Source organism: Lampetra fluviatilis, chromosome 50 (assembly GCF_964198595.1).
Source record: "Lampetra fluviatilis chromosome 50, kcLamFluv1.1, whole genome shotgun sequence".
In the NCBI taxonomy this organism is placed as follows: domain Eukaryota; kingdom Metazoa; phylum Chordata; class Hyperoartia; order Petromyzontiformes; family Petromyzontidae; genus Lampetra; species Lampetra fluviatilis.
This window is the reverse complement of record NC_136324.1, coordinates 1,974,950-1,992,120: the sequence shown is the minus strand read 5'-3', so window position 1 is coordinate 1,992,120 and position 17,171 is coordinate 1,974,950. Positions and strand designations below refer to the sequence as shown.

The 17,171-nt window shown below is 48.9% G+C and overlaps 1 protein-coding gene across 3 annotated transcripts in view; it reads left to right on the top strand.

Annotated features, from left to right (window-relative positions):
• LOC144948610 (dystrophin-like) overlaps positions 1-17,171 on the top strand; it is a 639,922-nt gene that overhangs the window by 261,868 nt on the left and 360,883 nt on the right. For all 3 annotated transcript variants that reach the window (XM_078878206.1, XM_078878207.1, XM_078878208.1), the window contains 12 exons: positions 1,998-2,121; positions 2,673-2,760; positions 4,786-5,027; positions 6,134-6,314; positions 7,924-8,069; positions 8,438-8,650; positions 10,211-10,324; positions 12,461-12,616; positions 13,055-13,225; positions 14,870-15,052; positions 15,833-15,967; positions 16,444-16,593. In XM_078878206.1, the coding sequence (XP_078734332.1) occupies positions 1,998-2,121; positions 2,673-2,760; positions 4,786-5,027; positions 6,134-6,314; positions 7,924-8,069; positions 8,438-8,650; positions 10,211-10,324; positions 12,461-12,616; positions 13,055-13,225; positions 14,870-15,052; positions 15,833-15,967; positions 16,444-16,593 (1,903 nt within the window). The remainder of the gene's footprint in view (positions 1-1,997; positions 2,122-2,672; positions 2,761-4,785; positions 5,028-6,133; positions 6,315-7,923; positions 8,070-8,437; positions 8,651-10,210; positions 10,325-12,460; positions 12,617-13,054; positions 13,226-14,869; positions 15,053-15,832; positions 15,968-16,443; positions 16,594-17,171) is intronic.

Here is a 17,171-nt window from a genome sequence, read left to right as displayed (position 1 = left end):
AACACCTGTTTTGTTGCCCGAAAAAAGGGGAAAAACCTATTCTCATATTTTGGTACTGGCAAAGGAGGTCCCATGATGATGGTAATCATATGACTTTCAAATTGTACTCGACATTCAAATACATTTTCAAGGTTGCAGTTTCAAATGAGAAGAAAAATTCCGGTGTAATTCCACAGACAAAGCATATATTATATATATCGAACAATCAAATAATCCAAATCCATTTGGCCTAAAAATATGAATTATTCTGGAAAAGTGAATAAAAAAATATATATAAAAATCTTGATCTCGATCAAAATCACAACTGGAAGCGGTTTCTGCCCTCTGGTGTTGTGCGCGCGTACAGTAAATTCGGGCTGTGCCTGTATGTTGGCGTTGTGCCTGTATGTTGGCCACATCATCGCAATTGTGATCACCGGTCGCACTGCCCTGAGCGTTCAAGTACAGAGTCTGTGGTGGAAGCATCACAATACCACGTTGCGTTTGCGCCACTCCTGTTACGCGTCGGTAAATTTTAGCGTCCGGGAACCGGTGTAACGTGGCGCTTAAGCGCATATCGACCTCGGCGCACTTGATCTCATTTAAATTCGGGAACTAAGCGGGGATTACGCCTGCCTGCCTGCCTTAGCGCAAACACGGGATGCCTGGAGGCCGTCGAGCAAGACCATTTGTAGTCGGAAGCCATGTGCGCAGCAAGCAATACCTGTCGCTTTGTTGTAATCGACCATGGTCTATCCACTGCTCCATGAAGGCCTCCAAATGTATCATAATTTTTTCAGGATTGCTACCATCCATTTTACTCGTGTGCTTAAATAAATATTTGATTGGTCGCTACGGTGGCTATGAGATGTTAATTTCCTGCGCCTGGTATGCAGGAGGTCATGGGTTCGATCACGACCCTAACGCCTGTATTTGGAGTTTGCATGCTGTTCCTGTGCTCGCGTGGATTTTTCCAGGTCTTCCGGTTTTTCTCTCCACATTTAGAATCAACGCGCGTTTAGAGTATTTGGCTGCTATAAATTTTCACGCGACGATAAGCCACTTTGCTGAGTTATTATTTGCGGCCAGGTCGCTTCTGAAAAAGAGCAATAAAGCTCAGTGGGCTTTACCTGGTAAAATAAATACATCGTTTAAAATAAAACATAGTTTAGTATCATCCCTTCATCTACCACGGTAATCACCACTCAGACACGTTTCTCTCCTTTGGCGGCTATTCCATTGCTAGTCTCGTTCATCTTCCCTTCTGGAAATGTGCGCTGCCCAAATGACGCCCGCTGACTTTTGCGAACGCTCATTGGTTCCTTTGCTTGCGTGTCGGTGCAAGTCGGATTACGCACCTTTCCGTGCTTCATTATATGCAGGTGTAGAACTAATGTGTTGGCGAATATTCCCTGTGTTTGTTTTTTGGAGAATTAGATAAATGGCACAACAAAAATGGTAATGCAATTATCACCGAATGCGTGCGCATGCATCTGTCTGCTTCTCCTCTTGTTTTCCCACCGAAAAAAAAATAATTGGAGTGTTTTCATGCGCGTTTGCTGCGTGGGCACACTCGCTGCGCTAATTGGTCTAATTACTCACCCAAGTGGGACTCTTTCTTGACCTATAATTGCGCTCCGTGCAAATAACCGCGGTGCCACCTTGTCTGTTTTCCACGTCCCTTGATACGCGATCGCAAGCGCTCGCTTGCGTGTTTGTGCATGCGTGTGCGCACTAGGGAGCAGCGGTGCAGTGGTTAGCACGCTGCATTCGTTTTAGCAACACCGTCTACTGTGGAATACGGTGTGCGTATCATCTGTTGGCCTCCCACAGGTCAGCTTAGCCTGAAAATAAGCATCTGGTGGGGCTGCAGATACAAAAGTAGCTGTGTGTGTTGATGATAGCCCTGCCTCCCCTGCCGTTCCACGTGCCTTCCATAACAGGCGTTCAGTAAGATGGCTTGCGTCGAGCGCCTAATGAGCAATCGCCTCCTTGTGTCCGTGCGCTCGTGCAAGCAGATTTGACACCGAGGTGCAAGAGCTCAACAGCTGGATCAGCAGAGCGGAGACCACACTCAACTCCCCCGAGTTCTCCACCTTCAAGAAGTCTGGCGACATCTCGGACCTCCAGGAGAAAGTTAATGTAATTAGACGCTTGCGTTCTTGTAGTTTTGCATCCGAGGTGCAATTATCAAAATTAATGTCTATGCCCAGGGCACTTTGATTCCAACTTCATACATGTACATTTTTGCACTGTTCGTCTGATATTGTGTGTTTGGTATCTTCCAAAAACAAGTGTTGAACATTCGCAAGAAAAGGAGCAAAATAAAAAAGATGCAATTTGCGTACAGATCGTGTTGTTCCTAAATAATCCTGAACGCAGAATTATTTGAGCACTTGTCTTTCTTATCGCAGACTTTGCAAATGCCTTTAACGTTACCTGAACATAATTACCTTGTTTTGCTGAAAAAAAATAAAAATTACCTTGAAATTAACAAACGGCCTTTTAAAACAGACTTTCAAGTAGTCGTGATTTCTGTTAGCAGCAATAACTATTGTTTAATAAAGGCATTGAAATCTGTTTATGTCAGGAAATTTGGCTTTTTAAAATCAAACCATTTTTACTGCTTTATGATAAGTGCCGTCCCTGTCCTTGAACGCTGTCTTTGCTGACGTCTGGCCACTCCGTGTCAGGGAGTGGAGAGGGAGAAGGCGGAGAGACAGAAGAAACTCCACGATATCCCGAACACTGCGCAGACGCTGGCCGATCAGATGTCACAAGGTGCGTTCACCCACCCTAATTGGGCCACTGCTGCCATCACCCTGCAAACCCTGGGGACTTGGCCTGCTCCCCCAGCTCCTGGGTCAGACTCCTGCCATGTCACGCGTGTGACGATGCTCGCCGTGTTTATTTTAACAGCTCGTGTTGGCAAGCAGAGGTGATGTTAGGCCGCCCACGGAATTGTCCTCGTTAGTTGATAACTTCGCATCGTCGCAACCTTTGTTGCGAAAGAACGCTTTTAATGTTTTGCAGCGTGTGATCGGGAAAAATATTAAATAATTTAAATTTTACACGACCAAATTAACGCTTATTCTTATTATCTTGGCAGTTAAACCGTAGCGTCCTGTTTGCACTTGTAGACATTTCTGCCAGGCGAAAACCACTTGGCTCTGACAATCCTGAAAATATAGTCTTGCTGTGTTGAAGAGAAAAGTTTGGTTTTCTGTTAAAGTTTGGAACCCATTAAATGAAAAAAAAACCTACAAGATTCCAGTCTTGTGTGATGGGTTCTGATAAAAATTTTAAATTTCCATCATATCCGTGAGAAATCGGTTGACTTGTGTACGCTACGGGATTCCTCCACCCCGTGGGTTGGCTCCTGTGCTACGGTTTGTGAATAAGCCTCTGTGACAGCTGAATAATCAAAACATCGCCCCACTGTCCTGCTGGCTCTCGATTCATCCTGAGAGAAACAAAAAAACAAATCCCTCGTACAGCCTTCACAGACTGTTGGGGCAAGCGCTGTTAGCAAACAGTGCCCATGAAGACCGGCACGGCACACGAGGGGGCGGGTGGCCAGCACCAAGCCCAGCCTCCTTTCGTCTCCCCAGTGGCGATAATTACACACCGCACCCAGGTACTCATTTGAGTCAGCCGAGGGGAGGCCCAGGACCGGTTCAGATAATCGTCACTGGTGTTGGCTGTGAGCAGGGATCGAACTTGGGTCATCGGGCTTGTAGTGCAGCACGCTAACCACTACTCTTCCGCTCCCCATAGAAACAAAACACACACACACACTACCTTTTGTGGCACAATTCATTTTCCAGTGTATTGTACATGAGCCGATATTCTTAACATAGCAGCTATGTTACAAATACAATGAGGCAAGCCATGTTTTCCATAAAAAAAAACCACCCAAGATTTCAATCGCACAGTGGGATTGCTTTAACCCTTCATTTAGCAATAAATGCTGTGACATGTGACTATGCTTACATTAATAGATTATCATGCGCGTGAAACGTGCATTAAATTGGCCGTGTCAAAAAAAACCGTAATTTTAACGCGTTTGCAAATGATAAGCTCATTTGGATGATAGCGTTTAGGCATTTGCTGACCCAGGATGTTTAACTTGTGAGGGTTAAGTCAACATCTTTGCGCCAGCGCCAGCCTATTTAATCAACATGACGGTGGCCATATGATTATAATCATTAAACCATATCTGGTGCTGTTATTTCGAAAGTAAAAGGTGCAGCTCCACAATGAATTGCTCATGCCGTGCGCAGGCAGAATGACTTCCCCGAGAGGGAGCTCTCGAGAGGGCCCTTCTCAGGGGACACTGGCCTACTGGTCCATATTGGCCGGGAATCTGAGATGAGTTGGGAGTACCCACACCCGACACGGCCACACGCGAGCTGCGGGATCAACGTGCAGCGGGGTGCAGCCATCCTATTCTTGCCCAACGATAACAATTTGTTCAAGAGCTCGATGCCAATGTCAAGGTCTGCTAGCCAAGGGAGGCCTCCAGGAGAGAGTCTGTGTCATGGTTTAACTATGTAGTCCGTCGTTTGGGTTGCATGCCCCACAGTCGCACTGTGGGCGGTGTACCCAGCAGCGTAAATGAGTGCACCCATTTACGCTGCTGCTGGTGCTCCAGAAGATGGAATCGAACCAGCGACCTCTGGATTACAATGCCGAGTTTGTAGCAGCATCCGCTATTTCCAGATCGTGCCGCCCCCCCCCCACCCCCAAAATAGTTTTTACGTTTCCGAACGATCGGACACGCTCACGCTCAACTCCCATCTCCAGACGGTGTCCCCACGGAGGAGGTTCAGAGGGTGCTCAACGAGCTGTCTACCCGCTGGGAAGCGCTCCTGCGGTTGCTAGGCGACCGCAAGGCCTGGCTAGTCTACCAGGGCCTGGTGCTGGATTTCGAGCGCGACGCGCGCACCGCCGAGCGGGGCCTCACCGGGGCCGAGGCGCTGCTGCAGCAGGGCCCGGGAAACACCGGCGACGCGGCACACCTTCGGCACCGGATCGGCGAGCTGCAGGTGGCACGACGGGGGCGCCACGGGCGTGGACGGGCGGCAGCGCCTTCGTCCGCTCGCTGACAAACACGTAGATTTAATGTTTACCACATTTAAACTATTAAACTATAAACTATTTTTATTTTATCAGGTAAGGCCCCTACTGAGCTGCATAGCTCTTTTTCAGAAGCGATCTGGCCATAAATGATAGCCCAACGAAGTGGCAAATCACGTGGAAATGTATAGCAGCCAAATACTCTTAATGAATGTTGAAGCATGCTTTCCCACCTGAAACGTGATTTATTTTACTTTATACCTACGTGACTTTACCGAAAGAACCAAAGAGTATGGATTCGTGCAGTCACGAAAGCTTCAAATCAAGATTGATTCTAAATGTGGAGGGAAAACCCAGAGGACCTGGACAGATCCACGCGACCACAGGGAGTACATGCAAACTCCAAATATACAGATGTCAGGGTCGTGATCAAACCCACGACTTCCTGTATACCAGGCGAGGTAGTTAACATATTGCCACCGTGGCCAAACACCTACCTGGTGCTACACAGCTGTCAGAGGCATTCTGTGTCAGTGATCTCTTGAGATAAATCAATACGTTAAAGAAAATGTACTTGTGGCTGAGAGGATCAGCAAGATAATATTTATTTTTATGGATTGGATGCATATTCCCCTGACCTCTCCTTGTCAACGACGTTTAGCTGTGTGGATCGGCCCTACAGGCAGTGATTCCTAATGTGTCTTTTTCAGACTACTGGTGGACCACAACGCCTTGGGCAGTGGTCCATGAAACTCCTTCATATAGCTTGAATTTTTTTCTTCCCCCAAAACAAATAAATTATTGATATTGTATTCAGGATTCATCATTACAGCTGCCTACTGGCTGGTTGACCTGGTCATTGGCGTTGGTTATGAACGAGCAATTTTACTTTATAAAAAATATATATTAATATATATAGTTTTCATCCAAGGTGGCCTGCGAAAAACATTTTGACGGTTGACAATTGGCCGCGTGTCCAAATCGGTTGGGGACCCGCACTCCTGTGGGCTGCGGCGAGGATGTGTTTCAGGCATTGGCGTGTTGTCTCACCCACACGGTTGTCTCGCTGTGGCAGTCGGAGCTGGAGAAAGTGCGAGGCATGAAGGGCGAGGTGGAGAGGCTCGGCGTGCAGGCCAGCTCCCTGAAGCTCCGCGACGGGGCCCTCGCTTTCCTGGACGCGGAGTTCGTGCAGCTCAACAAGCGCTACGCGCAGGCCATGTCTGAGCTGGAGGCTAAGAAGGGACAGCTGCAGACAGGTGAGAGGGCAAAATATAAGAACAGGCGTTAAGACGTTCATACACCAAACGGATACTTATCGCAAGGCATCACGTCTGCGCTGGCCAGACATGCTTGTGGCAAAACGTGCAAAGCATACATGTTCTGATCATTTTCGCATTGTCTTTGAAACCGATTGGCCTACACGAGAGAGCCTTCTTTATGGCCTAGTCCAGGGGTCGGCAACCTACGGCTCCGGAGCCGCATGCGGCTCTTTACGGGCTGCTTCTTGACAATATGTACGTATGTACAGTATGTACTCAGATGCATTGCGGCTCTTGAAATACTGAATTTTGTACCGAATTGGAAAGAAATGGCTCTTCTTGTTATTTTGGTTGCCGACCCCTGGCCTAGTCTCACCACCGTTGTTAGACCAGAGAACGCCTAAAGGCGAAGAGCACAGGGGGCAATGCAAGTATCAAGGTAGTCATAGTTCGGGTTGAGCAGTCATATCCTGGCAAAAGAGGTCGCGTAGATAGGTGAGATGGCATTTGACGAGTCGGGTGAATCGGCAGAGTGTGTGGCTGGCGTGTCGTAGTAATGGAGAGGATTGCAGCGGTGTCAAACTCAGAAGGCCGTTGGGAAGATGCTCATCTCCTGTTTACAGCCTTCATCATTCTTGCGTGTGGCTGTGTTTGAATATCAACACATCTAAATCTACACTTCGTTTTAGCCACGAGATGCTGTGGCTTCAAGTAATCCTGAGTGACGAGCTTCGGCTATTGCTCCATCGAAATAATTGAGCGGACCCTGTGCTCAACCATGTTTAGTTTTTGTCCTTCCTCCGCACCTCCGATTGTCAAGGTTGGCTACGTACGCTGCGAAAGACGTTCAGAATACACACAACATACGTACATGCCACGTACGTACATGCCACGTACGTACATGCAACGTACGGACATTTTCCCGGTTGCGTTTAGCAGCTGCGTCGAAGTGCAGGTTTCTTCGGGGTGGGTGGGAAGCCCCCAGGACGCTTCTCGCAGTTTTTTTCGGAAATTAATAGTTTTTTTTTTACTCGAACATTTCGCAGCCCTGAGCCAGTTGTGGAAGGATCACATTCCGCTCGTGGGGATGAGTATGGATAGGCACATTGCTCATTAGCGCTTATGAAGAGTGGTGCCAAAAAGAGGTAATTTAATTAATAATTTTCCATTTAAAGCTTTCGTGGCTGCAGGGATTCATCTTCTTGGTTCGTTCGGTAAAGTCACGTAGAAGGGAAATAATAAAATCCCTAACCCTAACATTCAGACGCTGTCTTGCCGACAGACCTGTTCTTCACCTGAGGACGGCTGCTTGCGTTGTGGCCGAAACGTCGTGAGAATTGTATTTTATTATGTTTAATTTTTATTATTTTATTATTTCCCTTCTACGTGACTTTACCGAAAGAACCAAGAAGAAGAATTTTCCACTTTCAGCCATGGCCTCATTGAAACTTTAATCAACATTGCTCTGCAATCGAGGGTACCGCAATGCAGTCGTCAGTCACTAGATGAATGACATTAAGTAGAGCTGGCAATCCCGCAGGATGTTAATTCGCCACGCTCACGATGATCACATTTGCTCTGGCGCCTCTGCGCGTTGTTGGCGCAGCCCTGGACAGCCTCCCTCCACCGCAGTACGCCGAGACGCTCGCGGCGCTCAAGGTCTTCCTGCAGGAGGCCGGCACTCGCCTTGGGCAGATCCCCGCGTCACTCGGCGACTTGGAAGTCATGGACAAACGCCTGCAAGAGCTCAAGGTGCGTCCGCTCAAACTTCTACAAAGTCGCCGCCCTCCACTTCCAACTGCCCTTTGGCCAGCCTGTGCTGCATTGTTCATTTTCATCTGTCCATTCACTCATACCACCTAGCCCATCGCCTTCTTGGTCTGCCTTGGGACGAGGTGCCTCCAGTTTTCCCCTCCACATTTAGAATCAACACACATTGAGATGATTTGCGCGATATTAATTTCTCCGCGAAAAGCCACTTCGATGAGCTTCCATTTGTGACGGCCAGGTCGCTTCGGGGAAAATAATTATGAAGCTCAGTGTGGCCCTTATCTGATTAAATTTTTTTAAAGTTTCGTTTTGGAAGGGAATCTTGAATGGTGGCGTTTGCTCGCTCGCAGGGGCTGTCAGCCGCCCAGCGCGAGAGACAGAGCTCCTTGGATTCAGCGAGGGTCATGGCCGAGGAGTTCAGCCGGCGGTCTCGCCCGGACGCCGCTCGCAAGCACCGCGCCGAGCTGGAGCCGATCGTGGAGCGGTGGAACAAGCTGTCCACGCAGCTCCCGGAGAGGATGCAGCGAGCGGAGGACCTCTCTGCCAAACTTGGGAAGTTCAAGGTGAGAGACACACGGACGGGCTGTGACCAGGCCTACCCAAAACCCTCCTGAACCACTCGCGCCTCTTCTCCTAACGGTCACCATAACTACGCGGCCACTTTTAATAACCCGACTCTTTATTTCAACCGCTATCATCTTTTTGTACAATTTAATAAATCTATATAAAATAATATTTAGTACTATCTAGAACTGGGATGAATATTTCTGTGACGGCTATATTTTTCAGGTTGTACAGCCTGTTGTTAGGATACAACCCGACAACACAGCTATACGGCATGACCAGAGAAACCTATGAAAGTGTGGAAATCTATATATGGGGGCACCGCAGTGGCCAGATGTTATCTCCCTCGCCTGATATGCAGGAGGTCGTGGGTTCAATCTCGACTCGAACACCTGTACATTTGGAGTTTGCACGTTCTCCCTGTGGTCACGTAAAATTTTCTCTGGGTTCTCCGGTTTCCTCCACATTTAGAATCAACATCATGCATTTAGAGTATTTGGCTGCTAGAAATTTCCACGTGATGAGCCGCTTCGTTGAGCATTGATTCGTGGCCAGGTCGCTTCTGAAAGAGAACCATGAAGCTCAGTGCGGGGGGGGGCCTTACCTCGTGAAAAATAATAGTTTAGCTTTCCTATATATGTGTATCCGCGAGGTGGCCGAGTAGCTCCACGGTAAGAGCACGAAGCCCTCACTGCTGAGAATCCTGGGTTTTAACTGGAACAGTCTCCCAGTTTGAAACTGGGTTCTCGAGTGTGGCTAGTTGATTGTCTCGGCCTGGTTGCCAACGACTGCTCACGACAGCAAAACAAAACTTTTACGTGTGATTTTTCAGTCTGTTTGGCTAAATGCAATCGCTGTGATTTAAATATAGCGGTGGCTAATAAGTCAGGATGCATAGGGTTATTACATTTACTTCAGCAAATCACAGAGAGTTATATTAATTTATTTTAACGCATCTTCAAACTGACTTCCATTACCATTATTGCATGCATGAATTCTCTTTTGAAATGAATTCAGGACTTTTTTTTAAGACTGCAGGTGTAATTTTTTAACAGTCAGCAATTGTATATTTTGTCTCAAATACACTCTGGGTTCTTGGTCGAGGCTTGTTTACAACGGATTTGAGGTGACCCCACAGGAAGAAAAAATATGAATAATGAAAATAGATAAAATATTAACTTAAATGAAAAAAACACTATTAAAATGTTTTAACGCCAGTGTTAAAATAAATTAAATGACCCTATGTTTTCATGGCTTTTGGGCCACGCTATATATTCATTTAATTGGCATGTGAATGGATGATTGCCTCCCCGAGTCACCACCATCTCTCGTGATCTAGAGACGTAATCGCACACTCCTATTATTTTTATTCTCACACGATCTTCGTGCCTCCCTGTCGTTGTCGACGGCTAAGTGAAGAAGCGTACCGGCTTCTCTTAGCTGCGTCTACCAGTCAAGTCTTGCCAGCGGGGGGCGGGAGTGGCGGGGAGGACAGGTGGCTCCTTGACTCACGGAGGGCCCCGGGGGGTGTGGGGGGTGCGCCTGTGTGTTGTGCTCAGGCGGAGTGCCAGGCCCTTCGCAAGTGGATGGATGAAGTGGACGTGTTTTTGCGGGAGGAGCGCCCGGCCCTCGGAGATACCGACACCCTGGAGAAGCAGCTGGAGCAGTGCGGCGTACGCGTTCCATTCATCCGCGCAACAACAACAAAAACACCCACGCCCGCCGGACAATGGAACACGAGCGGTGGAAATTGAGCCAGGGCAGCGTTAGAAAAGCGAAACCCACGTCGCGTTGTAAAACCCTTGCTGTGGGGTAGCGAAGCAATGTCCCGCTTTGTGCGTATATTCCTGAGCCCCGTGCCAATGTGCTTTCAAAGTGATTTGCTGCTCAAATGGGCATTGAAAGGCAGCGCTCTTCACCGGCTATGGCCCCCTGAGCCAGTGAGGGAAATGGATAAATCCGGTGGATGGGTGCACGAGTCTCCTCCATAAGACAAGCAGTGTTGAATTCTGTACAAAGTGGTACTTGTCTTGTCGACCCAAGAGGAGTGATGGGGTTTGAGTCAACCCCCAACGAGGATTTGAACTCCGTAACCTTCGAGTGTTCTCACCTGGACGTCTGTGAAAAAGAGCTTTATAGCTTATAGGATTCCTCCAGAATAAATAACAAAAAATTCTGATGATGAATTGCTAGCTGCTCGACCCTACTGCTGAGACACCTGGCCAGATGATGCGCATCAAGCGATGCCGTTGTGTTCCCGAGATTAAATACTTAATAAGGATTAAATACTTAATCAGGAATTGACCAAACATCCCTGAGAAGGACCCCTCTTAAATATTCTCAAAACTGTATGAGGCGTTCCCAGAGAAATAGAGAATATGTTTCACTGCTATTAAAACGGACAGCATTTGGCCATCGGTGCTTTGCATGAGCGATGAACTTGCAAAAGGAATAGCAGCTGCTCAGCTAATTAAATAAAAAAAAAATCCACAAACCTATTAGGACGGAAAGACAAAAGAGAGAAAGAGGTTGAGGGAGAGGTGAAGTGGGGGAAGTTGGGTTGACTTGTGGGGAGGGTTTTGATGATACATTGGAAGTAAGTTACCCCTCGCTACACCCTCGCCCGCCCCTCCGCAACACACATCCATTCATAAACCGGCTCCGTTAGGAACTAATTAATTACTCGAATGTGAAGAATTTCTCACTTCCATGGGGCTTTTGTGATGCTGTGATTGGTGGGGGTGGGGCTGCTTTGTTAGCAGATCGTTGAGGGGCTCCGAGCCGAGCGGGTGGCGTGAGGACGTTCCGACGTCGAGCGGGGACCCGGGCGAGCTTGGCAAGACACGACATGCACAGCGCGCGAACGTAGACGCTAGCCATTTCAATCGATCGGCCAGTCTGAATTTTTACGTGCCGATATAGCCCTCGTTTAAAAGTGGGATGAAAACAGGAACCCCCGCCACGACCCTCGGCGGCTAACGGCGACTGAGAAAAGGAAATTGCAACCGCGCGAAAATATAAAAGTGCGAAACCGGTAGCGTCGTCTCAACAACACCGCGGTCGTTCTTCAAACGGAGACCCAACCGAATAAGAAACAAAAAAAGGTCGCGGAAATTGTCGCGTCTCTGTGCTCCGAAGCCGAGCACACATCGGTGATTTTTCCTCCTGGTGGTGAGTGGTGCAGTGCTAAGCACACTGCCCTAAGGACCCGACGACACGACCTGCGTTCAGTTTCCAGCGACGGCTGACAAAAGTGGCGACTGACGTCTGAGCCCCCCACCGTCACCGTCCCACACCGACCAGTGTGGTGCAGCATCATGGTCAAGTTAACCCACGCAACCAGCATGGAATAGGGAAGCCTTTTTTTCCAGGAGTAGATTGGCAAGGAGACTGTACGCAGGAGTAATAATAATACAATTATTGGTACTTAGAGGGAGATTAAATGCCTCAACATCTCACCTTACATGATGTATTATCTCAAACATTCAAAGGGTTCCCCGAGTGGCAGCTTTCCCTGTGTGGGCACAAGGCATCTCGGTACTGGTCTACAAGAAAGTGGGCTTTTTTATGAAAGTGGTGGGGGGGGGGGGACAATGACTGCAATGTGTCATCTCTTTTAAGCTATTCGCCGTGTACATGTTTTACTAATTTTCGGACCGTGTAAATTATTGCTCCGTGTTCGTTCGTCAACCGAGAGAGAGAGTTGCGGCTTCTATACGAAATCGGTGGGGGCGGAACATTATTTTAGAGTGAAGCTCACCGGTGCCTCTCTGCCTCTGCTCGACCAATCCACCTTGGCGTCCCCGCAGGCGCTCGTGAGCGACATCAACACGCTGCAGCCCAGCCTGCGTAGCATCCAGGACCTGGGCCAGAGCCTCAAGGGCCAGGCAGAGGCGGCGCTCGCCACGTCCATTCAGGCGGAGCTCTCGGCCATCTCCTCGCGCTGGGACACGGTCTGCAAGCAGGTCGGTTGGAGCGCCGAGCGGCGGGGGAGGTGAAGGGTCACGGTTTCAAGAGGGGGGTGGGGAATGTCTGTAAAAGTGCTCGGAAATCGGTCCCGCTAAATTGAACTCATTGGTTACCGAGATATACGAGTGATGTTTAAAATATGCAGGGTGATCGATTCATATATATATATGTACCCCACATTTGTAATGGCCCGCTTACTTTCATGTCAGCAGGTGATTTTGGTGGAGTATCAATAAATGGGTCACATTTCATCGTCATCATAAACCATGGTGATCAAGTCCACTGCTCGCCCTCCCAAGCCGCCGCCATCTCTCACGATCTTGCAGTGTTAACAATCCACATCGCGCGCTCTATTCTGGATCTTCCGTCGTTCCCCCTGGGCCCTTGGCTGTCTCTCACCCACGTGCCCCCCGCCCCGCCCCACACCCGTGTAGGCGAGGGCTCAGAAGCAGGTGCTGACGGAGGCTCTGGCTCGCACGCGGGAGCTGCGCAAGGACTTGGCGGAGATGCAGGAGTGGATCACGCAGGCCGAGGAGGAGTACCTGGAGAGGGACTTCGACTGCAAGACCCCCGATGACCTCAAGTCTGCGGTCGCCGAGCTCAAGGTTTGCTCAAAAGGGAAAATTGTATGGGGGGGAGGGGGGGGGGCGGGGGAGGAACCTCCCCCCCCCCCCCCTTGCGACAACGGGGCAAGGACCCTCCTGAAAATGAGTCGTGGGTAATCAAGCAGCGTAATATAATTATAATTAAGGTCTATGAAATTAAATGTAAGCACAATTATAATTTACGTCTCCACATGCAAGTGAAATTCACCCGTCGGCCTATTAGCTTTCCAGACTGATATTATACAGCGGCAATTATTTAAGCAAGCAGATCTCTGAAACCGGTTTTCGACCTTCAACAGAGTCAGGCTCGTCAGAGATAGAGAGTCAGCTTTGTTGAACATTCGGTAAAAGACGCCGGGACTCCCTCTGCTCGCGCACATAAGCTAGGGGGCTGCGGCTGCTCGCGAAAAAACGCGTGCAGGAGAAGTTGTGTGTTCATTGTTAGTTCCGGTAGAGTGCCACTTGGATTCATGACAGTAAAGATGTGCCTCTGGCAGTGGAGGCCCTTGGGTGCACAGGCAGCAGTTGGGCATCGTCGCCCACAGCATGGCGCATTTTTTTCAAGCGCAAACAATTTCCTTTAAACGGATTTGATTCCTTCAATCAAATCAAGACCCTGAATTGTGATAATGCACCGGGAAAATGGTGGCGGTAAAAATGTCAAGCCTTCCCCCCGACACGTTTATGGAATCGGCCCAATATCCTCCATTGCAGGACCCTTCTGAAAGAGTCCTGAGACTCCGTGAGGGTTTCCCGTGGTGATGTCGAATGCAGGCGTTGTAACGGACCGCATTATTGTGAGTTTAACACGTTGTAGGCTTTCGCGACAAATATCATCCATAATAGAGGTTTTTTGGGTTAGATCGCGTAAATATATAAATGTGTAATTAAAAACCCGCCACCAGCCGACACAGCCAACTAGTAAGGGTTGTCACGTAAACAGAACGTGCCAACTCGTCGCTAGTACAGCACACCGGTGTGTTGGAGAGCCAAGCCACAACATTTACAATCTGAGTACGACGTTTCGCCAGTAATTACAACTAGCTTCATCAGGAGACAGCATTATTGCGGTTTTCGTCGTATCATTGTCACCTCCTCGAACCAGAGGTGTACCAAGCCAGAGGGAGAGAGAAGGAAATAAATGAGTGGACATTTTACAACTTCTGCCTAATTACCATTGCAACTGCCTTGCATGTCTTGTGCCTCTACGTGCGTTTGCACAGGTGCGTAGCCAAACGTCGACACGAGTGTGCGTTGCAATGCAAACGCGTTTGTGAGCACTTGCTCCAACAGTCTGTTAAGGCTATTTGGGGGGGTCTTTTGTGTGGGGAGCGGTGGTGTAGCGGTTAGCTCGCTGCGCTACGAACCCGACGGCCAGAGTTCGATACCCGCTCACGGCCAAAATCACCAGTGACGATTATCTGAGCCGGTCCTGGGCCTCCCCTAGGTTGACTCGGCCATAAATGAGTAACTGGTGTGTTGTGTAAACATCCGTCATAGTGCCGGCCACACAGTCAGGGTGCTATTGTACCTGCCTTCCGAGGTGCATGCTAACAGAACTTGCTCTAACAGAGTCTGTACGTCTGCGCGGAGAGGGTTATCTGTATTTATTTTCGCGCGTGTGCCTGCGTGCATTTTTCCCAGCGTGCCAATGAGGAGCTGTCGCACAAGGAGGTGAAGGTGAAGATACTGAAGGATGCCGTGACTTCGTTCGTTGGCAAGAGTTCAGGACCCGGGCGTGACAAGATTATGGCCGAGCTGTCGGCTGTGTTGGCAAACTACCAGCGCCTTTGCAGCCGTCTTCAGGGCAAGCACACAATGCTGCAGGTGACCCATGGATGCACTTCCCCCCAGCTATAACAGGGTTTTGCATATTGCAACACTTAAACAGTTATTATAGGCCTGCCCATAGCCGGTTAATGCAATGCAATTCAACATTGTGCTTAATGTGATTTACGTAATGTAAATGCGCCTAATGCAATGTGCATAATGTAATGAATGTACGCAATATGCGCTCCCATGCATAGAGGTGGATTCACGAGCTCTGCGTGCGTGCGGCCATTTGCAAAAGTACGTGTAAACGAATTTGCGTAATGTAGTGCGAGTGCTCGGAATGTGTGGCAATGTGGACATTAACAGTTTGCGCGGATTCGTTATGGGAGTTTCCAATTTAGCAATAAAGTTACATGAAAATTTTCTTGTGCTTTTGCACGATTAGTGAATAACGATGGGCATTAAAAATAAATCCGACGTTTGCTTTGCGCGGCTTTTCATCGTCCCATTTTCCAAATACTTCGACAGCACTTAAAATAAATCCAGCAAGAGCTCCGTTCGGTTCCGGTTGAGAGCGCAGTTTGGCACACACTTTAACCTCTTCAAGTGATAGTCTACAGACATTGCGAGAGAAATATTGCTCAGAAGACCCGGCACAATCGTACCTAAGCAATGACATCACCGCAACGGGGGGGGGGGGGGGGGGGTATCGAAAACATTGGCAATAAAACATCCAGAGCGCTCGGTAACAACGCGTAAGGATCATCTTCGGCGTGCGCCGCCGTCGGCGTACAGAGCGTGATACTCGCGGCGTCGATCGTTGTGCGGCCGCAGGAGGTGTGGGCGTGCTGGAGCGAGCTTCTCTCCTACCTGGAGGTGGAGAACAGGTGGCTGGATGATTTGGAGGGCGCAATCAAGCGTGCGGACCTTTCCCAGGGAGACCCGGATGCGCTCTCCGCCGCTCTGAGTGTGAGATATGCCTCCGAGTATTTGACCGAGCTCATGTTTATGTATTGTTGTTGGTATCGTTGAATAATGCTTTCCCCGTTTGCACGCTCTAATATTTACTCCGCAATTTTGGACGAAAATGAAACGCGCCCCGGTTGTTTTTATTTAGACGCATGCATTATTGCTCCGTTCTGCTCGGTGGTGCAGAGCCCTCGCATATCTCGGAGGTTTTGCGAGTTCAAATCCTGTCATCAGCTCTGCTCAACTCGTCACTTACCCAGTCTCTATAAAACAAGTGCCACTTTGATAAGTCGTGGTAGTTATGTGGTCAAACTGGCCTCTGCCATGGTAATGTAGAATATCCCCCCGTTGGGCAGGGGCACATTTAAGAGTTGTTATTTTACTCCACTCGGCAGCATTTAATAACATGCCACATTTTCAAGTGATGGCTTCCGGGCTTTGCTACCTTCACCGTGAGACCGTGTTCCGCTCGGCAGTCCCTGGACGTGCTGCTGGCCCACCCGACGGACAACAGGACCCACGTGCGTGAGCTCTCGCAGACACTCATCGATGGCGGCATCCTGGACGACATCATCGGAGAGAAGCTGGCGGCCTTCAATCTCCGCTGGGAGGAGCTCACCCAGCAGGTACGGGGAAGGAGGAGACATTTGATCATCATCATCATATTCATCAGCAGACATTCTCAATCCACTTCTGGATGAAGGCTGTCCCAATCCCGGCGGTGTCTCCCACGATCCAGCAATGTAACGGGGGATGTCTATCGATGCAACTTGCTGTCCGTGCCCCTACTGGACATCCGTGAAAAAGAGCTTCATAAGCTCATCGGATTCATCCAGTCAAAATAAAGATTCTGATGCTGTCCAGGATAACGGGGATATGCCCTTTGTGCAGAAATGCCTCGCTTGAGTTTCAAGGCTGTTTCACGAGTGTCTTGCATGTGGATGTTTGGGAAATACCTGAAGTGCTATGCAATGGGCAAGGGGTACCGAAGGGGGAGTACCGAGTCAAAGTATTTGCATTTGAGGCAGATGATAAATATGCACGCAAAATAAATAACCCATCGGTGACGCTCCTCGTGCTGGGAGTCTCAAAGCTCAGCTGGTTGGGAGTCTCATGCACATGAAATAATCATGATAAATATGTACATTTGGTATTCGCATAATGCGTATAGAGCAAGGCTATCATCACGATGGTGTCGCAGTTT